Source organism: Alosa pseudoharengus, unplaced genomic scaffold, assembly GCF_046254945.1.
Source record: "Alosa pseudoharengus isolate Yale_2024_CS ecotype anadromous, Long Island Sound unplaced genomic scaffold, YU_APseudo_1.1 YU_APseudo_1.1_scf_13, whole genome shotgun sequence".
Lineage (NCBI taxonomy): Eukaryota > Metazoa > Chordata > Actinopteri > Clupeiformes > Clupeidae > Alosa > Alosa pseudoharengus.
This window is the reverse complement of record NW_027468598.1, coordinates 5,513,134-5,528,588: the sequence shown is the minus strand read 5'-3', so window position 1 is coordinate 5,528,588 and position 15,455 is coordinate 5,513,134. Positions and strand designations below refer to the sequence as shown.

Below are 15,455 nucleotides of genomic sequence, written 5' to 3'. Positions count from 1 at the left end.
AGTCTGAACATCACTGTTGCCTCCATTGAGGATTGAGATGCCAAGTTTGAGAGTAGAGGACACCATGGCTCCTGTCTCACCTGAGGACAAGGCACAAGGACATCAGTAATGAGAACATGGACGCATGACAAAGTGTAGCTAATCCGCTACTAACTTATGGCTTTAGACTTGGTGGGAAAACCACTAAATGAGTGATGATATTTCACATCTCCTTATAATCGTGCATGGTATGTAACGCCTGTGAAAGCCTTTTGGGGTCCTGCAGTTGTTGTTACTTGGAGGAAAAATTAAAGGAACACGCCGACATTTTGGGACATTAGTTTATTCACCTTATCTCCCAGAGGTAGATAGGTCGATGCATACCTTTCCCATCTCTGTGCGTGCAGTTACTCAGCCTGACGCACCCACTGCTAGCCTAGCTCAGGTGTCTCGAAGTGGCCGGCTCCAATTAGCCTATAGCTCCAAACAGTGACAAAAGAACTCCACCATTTTCCTATTTACATGCTGTGATTTGTGTACAGGTCATCCCCGCAGAAGTAATATGACTGGTCTTTTCTTTTCTTGTCCTTATTCAAACACGTGAAATCAGTCATGAGATACTGATGACACAACCTGTGTGACCACAGGAGAGAATGCAGTGCTGCAGTGTTGACTGTAGACATGAGACATGAGATGCTCTGTGTTGAATGTGTCTGTGTCTGAGAGATGAGATGCTCTGTGTTGAATGTGTCTGTGTCTGAGAGATGAGATGCTCTGTGTTGAATGTGTCTGTGTCTGAGAGATGAGATGCTCTGTGTTGACTGTGTCTGAGAGATGGGATGCTCTGTGTTGACTGTGTCTGTGTCTGAGAGATGAGATGCTCTGTGTTGACTGTGTCTGAGAGATGGGATGCTCTGTGTTGACTGTGTCTGAGAGATGGGATGCTCTGTGTTGACTGTGTCTGTGTCTGAGAGATGGGATGCTCTGTGTTGAATGTGTCTGTGTCTGAGAGATGAGATGCTCTGTGTTGACTGTGTCTGAGAGATGGGATGCTCTGTGTTGACTGTGTCTGTGTCTGAGAGATGAGATGCTCTGTGTTGACTGTGTCTGAGAGATGGGATGCTCTGTGTTGACTGTGTCTGAGAGATGGGATGCTCTGTGTTGACTGTGTCTGTGTCTGAGAGATGGGATGCTCTGTGTTGACTGTGTCTGAGAGATGGGATGCTCTGTGTTGACTGTGTCTGAGAGATGAGATGCTCTGTGTGTGTACCTTTGCACGCGCTGATCATCTGCAGCACCATCTCCGCTCCTCCGCGGTCGTGCAGGCGGGACTGCTGGTACAAAAGCCTCTGCTTCTCCATCTCCTTTTCCTACATGAGGGGAGGAAAGGTGCAAAGTTGTGACCAGGTTAACAGCACCAACACACCCTCCCCTACACATTCACTCAGATCAGTCACTCTCCAACACACACACACACACACACACACACACACACACACACACACACACACACACACACACACACACACACACACACACACACACACAAATCTACACATGTACAGCTATGCTGTAGGCTGTTTTGGCAACTAAAAGTTTGTTTCATTTACTTAAAACTTTCTAGCAGTTAAAGGCAAACTATGCAGTTTTGGCAATTTCTTTGCTGTTTTCTCGCTTTTTGCTCACAGGTTTCTCTGCAGAGATCCCCCTGCGGCCTCAGAATATATGATTTACGACACTCCTCAATCGGTTTACGCGCTTTCTGCTTCTTTTAGCTGGCTCTGCCATGACCAATGTATGAGAAACTCCATCGCTGACTTGTTCTAGCCGGTGCCTGGCGTGTATGTGTGTAGTGGAGTAAAGCAATTCATTACACCGTGAGTCTGGCGGCCCAAAGTTGCAAGGCTGGTTTTTCCGCTCACAGGCGCTAGGGGGAAGCGAGACGGCTGCCATTCACACCAAGAAAACTCACATAAGCATTCCAGTGATTCCGAAGCTGTTAAGTTAAGGTAAATTAAGCTAAACAAACTGCATAGTTCCCCTTTAAATTCAGTGTATTATTTTAGAACCCAATCATCTATCGAAGCCTCTTGTACCTCACACTGGCTTTCTATGTCAGCCACAAGCATACCTCCAGTCACACTGCCATACATACATGCCTACCCTCAAATTCAATCATACAATCAGCTCTCACTCTTTCTCAAAGAAGTGAGTTGTATTAGTTATGACGAGTTCATAACAGTTCCTCACGTTTGCCCATCTGAAGCAAACGTTAGACTACAGCAAACAGCCCTACTCTCCCTAGCCCCTGCAGCTCTAGCACTTATTACACTCTCTTCAGCTGGGTGCTGCTCTTTCTTAGAGGTCTCTGGCCCTGCAAAGACAACATGCCAATCTGAAGGGCAAGACTTAAGAAAGGCTCCTTTCTACTCATACCTACAGTGAAGTCTCTTTATCCCATATGGAAGACTAAAGCTTTCAGAGCTTTTTTTCTGGGTCTCGGAAGATCCCATGATGTGTTATATTTGCTAAATTTGGTATCTAGTAAAGTGGCACACAATCATAACATCCTGTTGGAAAAACACATGTTATGCAAGACCCACCCACAATGCATGCTTAGAGGCTAAACCCACCAAAAAGCACCCGAGCCTTCTACTCCCCTCCCACACCCTCCCATCCACCCTGTGGGGCTGGCCCTGTACGATGAAAGGTGTCGCGATGAGGTCACTCCACTTACAGAGGCTCTTTGTGATCTGCATATGTGTGGCGCCTGGGTCTGTGTGTGTGCACGCGTGGTCATGTTTATGTTATGCAAATGTTGTTGTTGTTGTTGCCAGGGGACATCTGTCTGACTGTGCAGGCTTTTACTGTAGTCCTGGGTGAGTACAGAGAGGGAGTCTGGTCCAGATTCAGACAGACACGTGGTTAATCAGGAGCTAGGACACATCAGTCAAAATCCAGGGATGTTGTTGAGGTGGTTAAGTAGGTGAGTAAGAGTGACATGGTGCAAATCACTGTGGAGAGCAATTCTAGAGCTCACAGGAACACTACAGCCACACACCACAACCGTCTGAGGTCAAAGAGGTGGACACGGCACAGAGTTAATAATATTAGCATCTAATGGCACTTTGTGGGACTGCATGCATATTTGTATGTGTGTGTACAGTACATGAAACATTTAAACTTGTAAAATACACACACACACAATATTTTGTAGCTTTTGTATTATAAGTAAATATATTAGAGTAAACATTTTCTAAATCTGTGCATGGTGAAACTCTAAACCAGTATGTCTGCATTGAGAGGCAACTGGATTTCCTTACCAATATACAATAGATGCAAAAAATTAGTTTATAGTTGCTATGACACAGTTTCACCATTAAAATGATCAATGATCAAATGGTCAATTATTGTCCATTGGGAAAAAGTTAAACTTTGTTAAATGAAAAAAATATATATGATTATTATTATTAAAGGTGCTAAGCGATGTTGGGTAACGTCACTTATGTTGACGTTCAAACAAAACAGAGAACAAGCTTGCCCCTTCTATGCCCTTCTTCCCATGCACCTGAAACTCTCCTGAACGTGCATCTCGTCGGTGAATGTTTCATGGTCCAGGCTGCACCAGGCTGTTTTTGTTGCCGTTTTTGGAGCCTGGGCTGTCTACAGAGTTTTACAGTGTATTCAGGGGACAGGCAGCTAGCGGATTGTGAGAAGATGTTTTTTGTACGTGACAAAAAATGTTTAGACACCGTGTAACATCGCTTATAGCACCTTTAATAAGGTGGTGACATGGTTAGGATTTCCGTTCTAGTGTTTTTTTGCACCATCTCTCTGCACTCGCTCAAGTCATGCAATTTAGACATTAAACACAGATATAACACTGATATAGAGATTGCATGGCAGAGACCAGCAAATGAATGCACAAGTCAGACCATCACAGAGGGAGGCGTGAAAGAGAGAACAGAGAGGACTGGAGAGGGAAAGAGGGGACTAAGGAAAGAAAGAGAGAAGCACAAACAAAGCATGAGAGACAGAGAAAGAGAGAGAGAGAAAGAAAGAAAGGAAGAGAGGGATTGTAGAAAAGTAGAGGGGGCTGATCTAGGAGCTGGGGGGTGTGCAGGTGCAAAGGATCGGTGTGGACACTTGTTTGCGGTGGTGCGCTGCTGTTCTGGTGTCTCCCCTGTCCCCAGCCCCAGGCTCCCCCATACCATCTCTGTCTGTCGCACCTCAAAGGCTTGCTCCTCTCCCCCCTCCTCAACCTCTTCTTCCTCCTCACCAATGTGGCAGCTCTGTAGGAAAGACACAAGACAAAGACTTGAAAGACCCACAGTCAAAATATCTACTGTCAATAAAACATTAAATGAACTGAACATAGAAACCTACCTGTGCCATTATATGGGCATATGCCATGTATAGATGATCTACATCAAGTTTGCTGTAAGAAAGCACACAAGAGACTGCTATCAGTATAGTGACATTTAGGATGCTGAGAAGTGAAAGAGAGAGAGAGAGATGGCCTCACCTTTTTTCGGTGAGTGCAGTTCGGCTGAAATGCAGAATAAGCTGGTGCAGGGGGTCGGGCTTGGCCTCTGTCTCTTCCTCTTCTTCCTCCTCCACTTCCATTGCTTTCTGAAAATGTCAATCAATAACAGAAACATACGTTTCACACTGAGCAGGTTAGTGTGACTTGAGTGTGAGCATTTTTCAAGACCAGGCTCATTCCCCATGTGCAACTGAAGGTGTTTAAAAGAAGGACTGGTAGGGTGGGCATTGGATTAGGATGAACTAGAGCTCTGACACCATAAAATGCAGTCAATAATAATAATAATAATAATAATAATAATAAGCTTTATTTGTATAGCACCTTTCATAAACAGAATGCATCTCAAAGTGCTTTATAGTTGGAGCATGTAACACAATACATCATAGTCAATATGTATCATAGAAACACAGCATGGTGTAGAAAGCAAAAACACTGTCCCACATTCTTACCGACAGATCATCTATCATCCTGTCCTCAAACGAGTAGCCTTCAGTCATGATCCAGTTACGCTTATAGCCATCCAGAAACATGTTGGAGGCCCTGTGCCTGAGAACAAGCCCATGGGACCAGCACGTTATTCATTTAGAACATCTACATAACATCACAGCACTGACGCTTTGATATGTCAGTGTTATGATTGGTGAAGTCTAGACGCTTACCTGGGGACGTTGTAGAGTGGGGTCATCCTAAAGCAGGCCACCACAGCTCTGCGCCGTTGTTTAGACAGCAGCTTGTGCCACACCATCTTCTTGGACTTAAATGGATGCTCAGTCTGTAAGGTTTAGAAAAGGGACAAATAGTACAGGTAGGATCAGATGGATGATGACATGGGGGCACAGTTGCTTGGATATGTTAATAAAGAGTGCAGGTGGCGCTGGAGAAGGGGTTTTTCTTACCACTTCAATGTGGTAGAGAATAGCAGACACTTCCTGCACCCTTTTCACCACCTTCTCTGGATTCTCAGCATCCTCTGCCTTCCCAGAAGTCTCCTTATATAGAGCCATCTGCCAGCGCATGGACGGGTCCTCAACCTGCACACAGAGAGGGGAAGCAAAAGGGCCCCTTGTCCAGTCATCGGTCAAACCATTCGTAATTCACCACTCAAGAAAAAAGCCACAACCAACAGTCGTATGTGTGTGCTCCAGCTCCTCGGCTCTCTCACCTTGCCTTGAAGGTGCAGGTTGTCCTGCAGGAACTCCCTCACCTCCTCATCCGTGTCTTTCTGTTAGAGGCCATGCAAACGCAGTGTTGGGAAAGCCATATGAACATAATTATCTTCACAAAACATTCCTACTTAAACTGGTCTGTTAAGCCATTGTGCACATGTGTGTTATTTTATTGTTGTGGTACATTACCAGAGAGTAACGGATTTTGGCCAGGTTAATTAGCTCCTGGTCTGCAGGTGAGCACATGTTGAGGCCGATAGGAAGCAGCTTCTTCAGGGCAGCTACAATGAGAGAGGTCTGCACAGAGTAGCGGTCCCCGCGACGCTTCTTCTTGGCACGTTCCTGATCTGAGCCTCCACTCTGTTTAAAAGACATTATCGTCAGACTGCACCATGGCCACTATTGCTAAGGCCGAGGTACCTTTCATAAACCTCAGGAAGCGGAGACTGAGAAAAAAAATAGTTGTCAATAGCTTCACTTGAACAGATTTGTGTACCTACCACTATGGGTCATGGTTTGGTATCACTGACTTAAATCACTAAATGACCACTCAATATTGTAGGGAATGTACACTAGATGCCTTGATCCACAGGCGACATGATTAATGATCTTAACTGAAACTAAATAAAGAGAAGATAATGTGAGTAGTTGAAGGTCAACACTAAATGGATAGTATTACACTAATAGTAACACTAATGAATTACCAGGGTTCCCACTCTAAGTCAAATGTAAAATTCCATGACTTTTCCCTGACAAAAAAAAACTGAATTTCCATGACTTACTATATAATGAATGGTGCAATATACCGACCAAATATTTCAGAGCGGCCGTGTAGCGTTCAATAATCTTTTACTTTTTAGAGTGGAAGATGAATAAATAATAGGCATTGAATAAACAAAGTTGGATTAACCACAACTAGTCAAGCAAGCAGTAAAGCTAATAATCAGACAAACACCAATTCTGTGTGGAAATATAATATATTTATATTAATGTATTTTGGCAAGTACATTTTAAACTACTACAATAAAATTCCATGACTTTGCCCCAAAAATTATTTTAAAAAAGAATAGACTTTCCAAAATTCCATGATATTCCAGAAATTCCATGACCCGTGGGAACCCTGTATTACAAAATTAACTATGATAGTGATGTCTAATGAATAGTTATCCATTCTACTGAAGAAAAATGTGTCAACGTGTTAAACCCTTGGAAATAAGGAGGTAATTTAAAAGGTAACACTCCAATTAACAATACCATGACATAAAAGCAGGTCATGGCAGATGCCATATTGTGCCGTAAGTTGTCATGTCAGTCAGTGGCAAGTGATATAACTGTGTCATGTTAATGCACCACTTATATATGCATAGTCATCATAATATATTATAAAATAGTATCATGACACTGTCATATCATTGGTTACTGATAGGCATGGCAACTGATGACAAGATGTAGCAAATGCCATGATATGTCTGTAAAACTTTATGTCACTTATAATGGATTATTCATATTAAGTATTAGCATTGGGTAAAAGGTCAGATATATTACATTATAAGTGAATATGTCCAATTAACTCTGACAGAATAAAACACCATGCTTTGGAGGCAAACAAACACTAAAATCTATTGCCACAAACAGAGTGACTGTTCCAGTCACACGTGGTGTCTCAAAAGTGCAGCTCTTGCCTAATAAGTGTTAGCACTTGTCACACTAAAACCAAATGGCGCTGCATAAATTATGATGGAAATACTAGGCAATTAAATAATGTATTTCAACTGAAAACACACAATGCAGCTCCGCGGTTAGTAATGCAGTGATGTTGGCAGTTAGGTACCCCCCAACCCCTCAGTGAGCTGCTCCACCACCCCTGTGCTCTATCTGTGCACCCCTCCTCTATCTCCCTGCACATCACTCGGACTGCCTTTCTGCTCAGGCCCCACTTGAACCCCGTTTTCTTCACATCACAACCTGGGTGCCCTGCAGAGCTGATCATCACTGACTGTTGTCTACTTCCGTCATGTCCTCCCTGTGCCCAGTGGCAGTGGGTGAGCAGGCATGAGGAGGACACAGGGTGAGGAGATAACAGATGGCCTTACAGTAATGACCAACCCATGGCCTCTGAGGGGATGTGTGGATGTGGATGTGCTTCATGTGAGGTGCGGGGGACATCAGCAGGCTAACTGTACGGAAACTGGGAGCAGTAAGGTCGCATCCCTAATTCAGTCAGCAACCACCAGTCTGTATGCTCATGCTAAGTGCTGTGAACAGGGCATCATCCTCAACATCAGATCTGTAGGGTGTATGATTAAGGAATCTGTGAAATTAACTGTGTTTGTTTAAGGAGAGGGGGAATGAGGATTAAAGGGATATTCCACCATTTGGGGAATTACACTCATTTTCCAACTCCCCTTAAGTTAAACAATTGATTTTTACCTTTCTCCAGTTCATCCAGCCGTTCTCTGAGTTTGGCGAAACCTTTAGCTCCAGCCTAGCTTAGATCATTGAATCTGATTAGACCATTAGCTTCTCGCCTGCTAGCATCACGTTTAAAAGTGACTAAGATTTCCGGTAATTTTCCTATTTAAAACTTGTCTCATCTTATGGAACGGAACCAACGGAAAATGAAACAGCGATTTTCTAGGCTGATTTAAGAGGAACTATACTCTCATTCAGGCGTAATAATCCAGTCACTAACCAATTTGTCTGCTGCAGCTCAACCTTGTTGCTGGAAGTTAGCCTACAGGGACTATTTTCAGGTGCTGCATGATGTAATTGTGCTGCTGTGCCCATGGTGTTTCTTGAATATTACGCCTGAATGAGAGTATAGTTCAGTATCAAATCAGCCTAGTTTTATTACACTTTCTAACTTGAGAGGAGACACGTTTTAAATAGGAAAATTACCGGAAATCTTAGTCACTTTTAAACGTGATCCTACTGTAGCAGGCGAGATGCTAATGGTCTAATTCGATTCAATAAGCTTTGCTAGGCTGGAGTTAAAGTGGTATCAGCAGACTCAGAGAACGGCTGGATGAACTGGAGAAAGGTAAAAAATCAATTATTTACTTCAAGGGGAGGTGGAAAATGAGTGTATTTCCCCAAATGGTGTAATATCCCTTTAAGGCCAGACACCATAGTTAACAGATGCATCAAAAGGACAAAAAGATTAAGGGCATCCTTCAACAGGTCTGTTCATCTCATCATCTGAACACAATCAACCAAACAGAAACAGACACGACTGCAGAGTCGAAGAGAAGTCTGTGAAGACCTGAAACAAACAAGACTCAACTGTGAGCAAACCCATCAAACTGGAGAGCCAGACAATGGAACTCTGGCCCAGCAGAGCAGAGAAAGCACATCTGCTGGGCCGAGTGTCATGCGCCTGGCTTGTGGTTTCTACAGCGAGAGCTTTCATCAAACTGCCTCTTAAAGCCCCTCACACACTGGCACTTACACCTGTGGCTGTCTCTTTAATAAATGGTAACCCTATAGTCATTTGATGATCTATGAGATACACATGTGCATGTTTGTTTATTTGCATGGTACATTTTCCATTGTTTTTTTTTATTGTTGTGACAGAGCACATTGGACAATGTGTGCCTGTTTGTTTTGAGTGTATTTTGATGTTCTATGTGTCTGCCTTTGAGGTAGTAAGTGTGCGTATGGTCATGCCAGTGTGTGTGGGAGTTTGATGAAAAGCCTCTGTGGTGGTGCCATGCGGTCAGCACAGCTTTCGTGCAGGAACGTGTTCTAACCTCTCCATCCCCGGCCTAGAGGCCCCGACATCCACACCGAGACAGAGCACAGAGAGAGACAAGTTTGTTAAAATCCGTCCTGTTCATCTGGAGAGAGTCCTGTAGCTGCACTCATGCACATTGCTTCATAAACATAAAAAACCTTAGTTCATTTCTAAACAGATATCTACACCTTATATTATCATTATACAGAGGAAGGAGAAAGTCAGGCAGTCATATAACAACATTTTTATACTGTATATCGTAATATCGTTCTCTGCCTATGTTGAAGCACAAGACTGTCCTTGAGAGGACAGTTCTACCAAATGACCATAGCTGGACCCTCACCTTGCTCATCTTGCTCTTGCTGTCTGCTGTGAGGAAAGACATGTTGTTGATCTCGTTCATCACAACAAAGTTCTGCTCCTCTCTTTTGAAATTCTTTAGATCAAAAGAAACACAAGAGACCATTTCACTTTTAAATGATAGTAGTCTTAACAAAATAGACGACTAATTACTTTTCCATTATATTTTATTAATAAAATGTATTATATGACATGGTGTAAACTTATGAGAAGATATAGATTATTGGAAAGAGAGAAATGGACACTCACGTGAGACTTGGACCAGAAGATGAAAACCTCTCCGACCATCCTGAAAAGTTCCTCGGCATCAGGGTCGGGATTAGTCAACCATCTGGCCCTGATTTACAACAGCCAAAGAAAAAGTTATCAGAACAGGGAAGAGCAGAACAGACACAGCGAAGAGCAGAACAGACACAGGGAGGAGCAGAACAGACACAGGGAGGAGCAGAACAGACACAGGGAGGAGCAGAACAGACACAGGGAGGAGCAGAACAGACACAGGGAGGAGCAGAACAGACACAGGGGAGAGCAGAACAGACACAGGGAGGAGCAGAACAGACACAGGGAGGAGCAGAACAGACACAGGGAAGAGTGGGCTGCTTCAGCACTGTCCACATTGCAATGCTAAGTAATGACATACGGTGCCCTGTCTTACACCCGGCGAATCACTGCACCAGCCTTTTGAACCATGCGCCTGACGTCTGATCACTTATCCCGCCGGCAAACTAACAAAAAAGTGGACGGGACATGCCCTAAATGAACTAAATGAAACCATACGCTTGAGGCCATGTGTTTTAGATGGTCAAAATAGGGCCCAAAAACCCAAACAGCAATGATAGGGTGCAGTACCTGTTGTTGTCTACATATCGGATGAGCAGAGGGTAGAGAGCATACAGGTCTCTGCAGAGCACAGCAAACTCGTCTCTAATAGTGCTGCCCTCGCTGTCCAAGTCCTCAGACTTGCCCTCCATGCGCAGGTGCTCCTCCTCGGCCACCACCTTCCCACACCTCTTCTTCAGCTTCTCCATGGTGGGGATGAAGTGGGATTTGAGCATCTCCGGTTTGGCACGACTCACAATGGGCTGAGTAAACACTGGGAGCAAAAGAGAAATGCTCACACAGACTCCTCACAAACCTGCCGCCACCAGCACCAGAGAGACTACAGAAGCACCAAGCTGGCCATACAAAAATCTCCCCAATATCTTATCATTTCAATCCACCCCAGCAACTATTCCATCCTCCTTCTCTCTCCCTCCACCTACCAGCCAATCTCTTCATCCAGGAGGCCTCGTCAATACCCAGGTTGTTGACCACAATCTTCATGATGCTACCCAGCAGCTGGTTGAGCTGGTTAGAGGTGACGTCAGTGCAAAGCTGACCTTGGAGGTCAGGGTAATTCTCGGGGCCTCTCTCCCACCAGCGGGGCAGATAGTTGCAGAGCATGGGCAGTGTGATCTCAATGACATGGGGCATCTCTGTGTAACGAGCCCCAGACTCTGCCAGGTCCCCAATTTCCTTCATCAGGACCTCGAGATCAGGGATATCCGGACACAGCTCCTGTACCTCATTGGGCAGACCCAGAACTAGCAGATAAAGAAATGAAGTAGAGACAAATGAAAACTAGAACAAAAATGTCTTCTGCAGACAAAGCTCAGCTTCATTACGGGGATATACTGACTGGCTCTTTCCCTTGGTGTCTTGGTCGTGTACACTGAGTATCCATTAAATTCGTTGAGATGGGACTCCAGGTATGCGACGGGCATGGCTGCAGCCAGATGAGCCAAACACTCGCCAAGAGCTGGTCTTTGCCTGGAGACAGAGGAGCAGAACAGGCTGTGTGGTGATGCTGGATCTCAGAACAGAACCTGTTCTCACAAGTGATGTCTCGTACTCACTGTTCAACATGTGGGGTCTTGACCGTGCCAATTGAATAGATGCTGCACATGAGGCGATAGCAAGATATCTGCAGATCATCCACTGCATGAGTAGGTGATAGAGATGGAACGTTAAGCATTTATCATTCGGCACAGGACATTCATTAAATTGTACTGTACATATTATAATGCATATTATAAGATACGCACAAATGACATCATCTCCAAACTGATGCTGGGCGATGTGGTCAAATAGTGAGGTCAGCACGGGCAACAGAGCAATGGTGGTGTAGTTGATGTTCTGGGATACACCTTTCACCTGGACAAGGAGACAGAATTGGGAGGAGGTCACACTATGGACCAGAGGAACAGAGGAGCAGATTTGGAGCAGAATAGTTAAGGCTGACCCACCTGGTTGCGACTGGACACTTTGCCTAGTTTCAGATTCTCCACCATCTTCTCTATGTCGTCAGCGGCGCTCTCAAAGAATGAGCGCAATCCCGCCTTCACAATCTCAGGCCCCGACTTCATCACAGTCCTGAGGACAATCAAGAATTTATAGTGGGACAGGATTAGATACTATGACTTTTACACACCAGTTCATTATTTTTACCCATTTTTCTACCCATAATCTTTACCATTTACAATGTCTATCATGTACTTATAGTGCTACATATTCCTATAACATATCCTGTGATTATTTTACATTTTTATTCGTATTATCTTTGTTCCGTAACTCCTGTAGTCATGTATGTTTTGTATGTGAGTGTTACCATCATTTCATGCACATCTGCAGCATTCCATGAGCAACTCAGATGCACTCATGCACTCAAATGAATCTCCTAGTACATTTGGATGTGACTGCTCAACGACCTTGTTCCATGTTTTAATTATGTAATATATCACTGAAAAAAGTGTAGCATGACGACCAAAGATTGAATGTAACGAGAGGCTAACACACATTCTGAAAACTTATTATGATTATATCCATCCCCTTTAGCTTGCTGATAAATTTCCAAGATGGCTTCCATTAACATGTCTCAGTGGTTCACTGTAGTTGTGGTAATGTTGGGAGATCAAACAAAAAACTCTCTGACACCTTATCAGTAGGTTTGTATGATTTTACTGAAGAACTAGATGTGGCTTGAAGCAAATGAGTGAGAACTGTATTTTTGTGGGTATGTATTTACCGTAATGCTTCTCTGTACCCACACACATCCATTACTTGTTAGAAACGCTAGCATGTACAAAAAGCAGAAAGAAGCTAGATTTGACCATCCTACAGTATCAAAGAATCGGCTATATGAAATGTGGGAAAAAATTACATATCTTCAATGACAACCAATGTATGTTTTGTTCAAAGTATTCCTTTGAGGCAAGATACATGAACATACATTCACATGGTTGAGTATGTCTGCTTCTACCTGGCTGTGTAAGGCCTGTAAACTGTGTGATGACTCCAGATCTTACCTAGCATCAAGAGACCTTGCCAGGATATGAAGGCAGTTGACCACGGCGGCTGCATCCGTTCCTGCAAATGATACATATGATGATGCTACAGTGTAGCAATACAGCACTGATTCCACACTTAGGTGGGACAGAATTTTCCACAGTGTCACTCATATGGAAGATAGCATGTGTGCTCACATTGTAAACTAAATGCTTTCAATACATAAACAAATTTGGGTCTATGGAATGGACAACTCTGAATATATAGAACAAAACAAACAATGTAATCTTAGATCTTGAATGATCTGTTTACATGTCTATTCTCTCAGAATTGTATGTTAGGCAAAACATGGTGGGTTAGCAGTGAATGGCACACTGGGCACACACTAACACAGAGCATCTGAAGTACGTTAGTGAGGAAAGAACTGTTTCCACTCGTGAACTCACAAGAGGGTCAGGTTTTATATAGGCTAGGCTAGGCAGGGATATCAACTGAAGGATGTGTACTGATTTTGTGTATTCCGAGGCATTATGAGCATCAGACCTGTGCTGCTGGTGACAAGCAGAGAGACCAGTGTGATAACTGAGACAGAGCTGCATAATATGTATTTTCTGAGTTTGCAGGTTTCTGTTGCTATAGCAAACGTGTTCCTGTTGTTGCTACTTTGCTTCAGGGATGTCTCTGCTCTGAATTATTTTTAGCCACGACCTGCTGAAGAACATTGACTGCTAGAGATGGTGAGTTAGAGGGAGTTGGCGCCCTATATATGCTGTACTTTCCACAATTTACAACATCACTGTGTTTTGCACCTTGCAAATGAGGGTTGCTGATTAACAGTAAATTCCTAGGCAATTTTTCTTCCAATGGTCTACCGTGGATAGACCCAAATAATCCACCAGCCACCACACATGATCTTATTACCTTGTGTGTGTACCCAATTAGATTTGGATTTGTTTCCTCCTTGCAAATTATGCCTTGGAACATACCCATGAAAATAGGATTGCATTATTTTTTCCCACATTACTGTAATCATACTTTTTTTAACCTGTTTTCCATCTCAGTCAATTATTTTTGCATCAGTGTGGTGAACACTATAACAGCAACTTAAGGTATGCCTGTGTTGGGTTTTAGTAGGCTATATGAGCAAAGATGTACTAATAATATGGTATTTGTACATCTGAAATTACTCTTTCTGATCATAATTAACTTATTAGCATTAAATGCATCATATCTATTAGTGTGATCACATTTCAAGAGATTTTCACTCTGTGAAAAAAGCGAGAGTACAAGACATTGCAAAAAAGCAAGGGAAAGACACAGAGAGTGGTCAGCTTGTGAGTGAAAGGAAACAATAGAATAGACATTTAGATGAAAAGGGAAGGAAAGTGAAGAGAGCAAAGGAAACCAAAAGAGAGCAGAGCGATGCCACAAGAAAAGCACTGGCATCAGCCATCCATGCAGGTTTCTTACCAAAAAGGTTAACTCTGTGTCTCACCAGAGCAGCCAACTTACAGAAGATACTGAGGAGGACCAGGAGGAGGAGTGGTAGGAGGAAAGGGGAGGAATGGAAAAAGGGTAGGGGTGAAATTCAGGCCAGGGAAGAGGAGAAAGTAAAAGCAGAGGTCTAGTCAAAGAGGAGCAAGGGAAAGAGTCTGATGGAGAGACATGGGGATGAGTTACAGGAGGAGGACTGGACAGGACAGAGGGCATTCAGCTTCGGAGAAGATTTCAGTTTCTACAGAGGAACTGGCTCTTGTAAAATATCAGTAAAATTGGTCAAAACCTATGAATCGCCGTCAATCATTCATTTTCATAGACAGAATGCATACTACTGTCCTCAAATAAATACATAATTGACAATAAAACCAAGAACCATTTACATAATTAGATAATACATACAAAAAAACACAACAATGTCACATTTGGTCCATGAAACACTAAACTGAGAACAAAGAATGATTTCACAACACAGAGTATATTCTGTCTATGAAAGTCAGACAGAAGGTAACATCATACAATAATTTGACATAAACTAGAAAACACATTCTGTGAAATTTATCACAGATACTTGTATACTAGTCAAATTCCATCACCTAAAACATTGCAACATTTTTAATGCTAATACCCATGTGAAATAGACATCTACAGATGGATGTAAAAGACTTGCCCTCAAGTGACAGAGCAGTTTGTACCTGGCAATCATCTCTTTCTCTTTGTTAGAGGCGTGTCCTCCACTGCCCAGGATCTTGGCAGGGGTGGAGAGGAAGTAGAGGCAGTGGTTCTTAAAGTACTGGTTGACTAAAGGCAACAGGATCTAGAGGAGTAGGAAAAACAAGGTTAGATTCCC

General features: G+C 43.3%; 1 protein-coding gene across 1 annotated transcript in view; it reads right to left on the bottom strand.

Annotated features, from left to right (window-relative positions):
• Positions 1-15,455, bottom strand: part of ryr1b (ryanodine receptor 1b (skeletal)) — a 68,817-nt gene that overhangs the window by 21,128 nt on the left and 32,234 nt on the right. The window contains exons 62-82 of the mRNA XM_076281897.1: positions 15,301-15,422; positions 14,579-14,628; positions 13,129-13,189; positions 12,070-12,196; positions 11,869-11,977; positions 11,680-11,761; positions 11,463-11,593; positions 11,047-11,367; positions 10,634-10,877; positions 10,034-10,121; positions 9,768-9,860; positions 5,881-6,051; positions 5,688-5,747; positions 5,422-5,556; positions 5,185-5,297; positions 4,975-5,071; positions 4,505-4,611; positions 4,366-4,417; positions 4,191-4,271; positions 1,250-1,349; positions 1-80 (exon numbers count right to left, since the gene is read on the bottom strand). Coding sequence (XP_076138012.1) covers positions 1-80; positions 1,250-1,349; positions 4,191-4,271; positions 4,366-4,417; positions 4,505-4,611; positions 4,975-5,071; positions 5,185-5,297; positions 5,422-5,556; positions 5,688-5,747; positions 5,881-6,051; positions 9,768-9,860; positions 10,034-10,121; positions 10,634-10,877; positions 11,047-11,367; positions 11,463-11,593; positions 11,680-11,761; positions 11,869-11,977; positions 12,070-12,196; positions 13,129-13,189; positions 14,579-14,628; positions 15,301-15,422 — 2,424 coding nt within the window. The remainder of the gene's footprint in view (positions 81-1,249; positions 1,350-4,190; positions 4,272-4,365; positions 4,418-4,504; positions 4,612-4,974; positions 5,072-5,184; positions 5,298-5,421; positions 5,557-5,687; positions 5,748-5,880; positions 6,052-9,767; positions 9,861-10,033; positions 10,122-10,633; positions 10,878-11,046; positions 11,368-11,462; positions 11,594-11,679; positions 11,762-11,868; positions 11,978-12,069; positions 12,197-13,128; positions 13,190-14,578; positions 14,629-15,300; positions 15,423-15,455) is intronic.